The sequence below is a fragment of the Leptopilina boulardi genome, unplaced genomic scaffold, assembly GCF_019393585.1.
Source record: "Leptopilina boulardi isolate dan_hultmark-lab unplaced genomic scaffold, ZJU_Lbou_2.1 LbouV2_371, whole genome shotgun sequence".
In the NCBI taxonomy this organism is placed as follows: Eukaryota; Metazoa; Arthropoda; class Insecta; order Hymenoptera; family Figitidae; genus Leptopilina; species Leptopilina boulardi.
Window position 1 is genome coordinate 73,655 of NW_026137942.1, and position 2,429 is coordinate 76,083.

The window sequence follows — 2,429 nt, forward strand, 5'->3', positions numbered from 1 at the left end:
ACACTACGGCATCATTCTCACACCCTAACGTCCCCCTGCAGGGCAGCGCGCCTACGCTGGCTTCGTTACTTCGATAAACAGGAAGCGAATCATTCTACACATCCCCTTTCGGGGCAGTTTTCATCGCCTACTACATTTATCGAAGCAGCAGGATTAGTATTGTGCCGAAACACAATAAAAGTGCAAAACGTACAAGGTAAACAATGTATTTTTAAGGAATAAGATAGTGATGGATGGAGGATATTAATGTTCCTTTGTATCTCATTGCTTAAAAATTTATTATTTAACTTTTACATCTTATTGTCACATTATTACCACAATGAGAAAAGTTTTGTGCATTTGCCAAATTGATCTCTACGAAGCAATGAGACCTAACTGTCAGTTCTTAAGAATAGTAAACTGGTTCATTACAAAACAAAAAGTTACAGTTCCCGCTGCATAACAGTCTACCAAAATACATTTCGGAGTAGCCATGGCTACTCCAAAATGTTTTTTGGTAGACTGTTATGAAATGTCACATTTTGAATCCCCTGCAAGGGGTTCAAAATGTGAAAGATTCGTATAGATTCTTAATCAGTGACCCAAAAAACCCCTAGATACCAAGTTTGAAGTAAATCCATCAATTTTTACAAAATTCGTCCGCCATATTGGAGCCGCCATTTTAAATTTTGAAAATCTAACTTTAGATTCGTAATCAGCGACCCAAAAAACCCCTAGACACCAAGTTTGAAGTAAATCCATCAATTTTTACAAAATTCGTCCGCCATATTGAAGCCGCCATTTTGAATTTTGAAAATCTAACTTCAAATTCGTCATCAGCGACCTAAAAAACCCCTAGATACCAAGTTTGAAGTAAATCCATCAATTTTTAAAAAAAATAGCCTACCTCTCAAAATCTGACAGGTTTTTGGAGGTTAGAAAAAAATCCTGACGTGATGGAGCAAAACGGACTTCGGATTCGTGTTCAGCGCGTCAAAATACATAGGAAATGACTAGTCTGGTCTGCCGCGCACGAAACTTTTTTTTTGTGGGGCTGTTTTATTAATTAATTAAATTTTAAGATAAAGAAATCGAAGGACAAGGAAATGATAAAACAGAAATGCAGAAAATTGATAAAATAGTTTGGAAAGGAAAGGGAGACAATGAAGCTACAACAAGTGAAAAACAATTAAATGAGAAAGGAAAATTAAAGAAAAGTGAGAAAGATGTGAAGAAAGACAGTAAAGCTTCAAGAAATAAAATAAAAGAAAGGGAAGACGAAGAAATTGATAAATTGAAAAAGAAGAAGATTGAACAAAAAGAAGAAAAGGAAAAAACGGTCAATGATAGTATGAAAAATAAAAAGGAAAAAGTGGATCTGAAAAAAATAAGAATAGTGAAACAAAATTTGAGCAAAAAGAGAAAAAAGTTGAGAAAAATAGTGATGGTGCAATAAATGATAAAAAATAATGGGAAGAGCAAGAAAATAAAAGAAATGAAAAAAATAGTATTGAAGATATAAAAATTAATAAAAAAGAAAATGAGAAAAAAAATTAGAAAAAGAAAAGAATATTAGTGAAGATGATAAAAATAAAAACAAAAAAGAAATTGAAAAGCATGAAAATGAGAAAAAAAATTGAGAAATGGAAAGAACATTAGCGAAAATATAAAAAATAATAAAAAAGAAATTGAGAAGCAAGAAAATGAGAAAAAAAATGGAAAAAGGAAAGAATAGTAGTGAAAATATAAAAAATAATAAAAAAGAAATTGAGAAGCAAGAAAATGAGAAAAAAAATTGGAGAAATGGAAAAATAATAGTGAAGACACAAGAAGTAATGAAAAAGAAAGTGAAGAGCAGGGGAATAAGAAAAAAGAGGAAAAAGATGAGAAAAATAGGGAAGATACAATAAATAATGAAAAAGGAAGTGAAGGGCAAGTAGAAAAGAAAAAAGAGGAAAAAAGAATCAATAATAGTGAAGGCACAAGTAGAAATGAAACAAAAAGTGAAGAGCAAGGGAATAAGAAAAAAGAGGAAAAAGATGAGAAAACTAGGGAAGATACAATAAACAATGAAAAAGGAAGTGAAGAGCAAGAAGAAAATACGAAAGAGGAAATAAGATTCAATAATATTAAAGACACAAGTAGTAATGAAAAAAAGTGATGATGAAACAATAGATGAAAATGAAGAAAGTCAATCTTCTACTGTTTTTACAGAATCAGAGATACTTACATCAAAACTCATAAATATATTTGATGGATTGGGTACCTATAACTTCTTTATAACCAATACACTTGTATTTTTTAATTATTCCCGTATAAAAAAGATCCGTTCAGCCCACTCGTCGTAAAGGCCCCTACCGGGAACCCTCACCTTCTACGCGGATTATTTCTGTTAAATTATTCAAATATAAAAATTATTACAAATAAAAAATATATATTTTTTACAGATG

General features: G+C 31.1%; 1 protein-coding gene across 1 annotated transcript; it reads left to right on the forward strand.

The window, feature by feature from the left end:
• The first annotated feature begins 319 nt into the window (after nucleotides 1-319).
• Nucleotides 320-2,140, forward strand: LOC127287521 (uncharacterized). The gene is made up of 3 exons (XM_051314512.1): nucleotides 320-377; nucleotides 1,062-1,220; nucleotides 1,902-2,140. The coding sequence occupies exons 1-3, from the start codon at nucleotides 320-322 to the stop codon at nucleotides 2,138-2,140; spliced, it is 456 nt and encodes a 151-aa protein (XP_051170469.1).
• The last annotated feature ends 289 nt before the right edge of the window (nucleotides 2,141-2,429 follow it).

Excerpts from the sequence above, each read along its gene's own strand:
- LOC127287521 (XM_051314512.1), top strand. The coding sequence starts at position 320 with ATGAGAAAAGTTTTGTGCATTTGCCAAATTGATCTCTACGAAGCAATG. Across the intron at positions 378-1,061 it reads CGAAGCAATGAGACCTAACT|ATAAAGAAATCGAAGGACAA; the intron begins GTCAGTTCTTAA and ends TTAAATTTTAAG. Across the intron at positions 1,221-1,901 it reads GAAAGATGTGAAGAAAGACA|GAAGTGAAGGGCAAGTAGAA; the intron begins GTAAAGCTTCAA and ends ATAATGAAAAAG.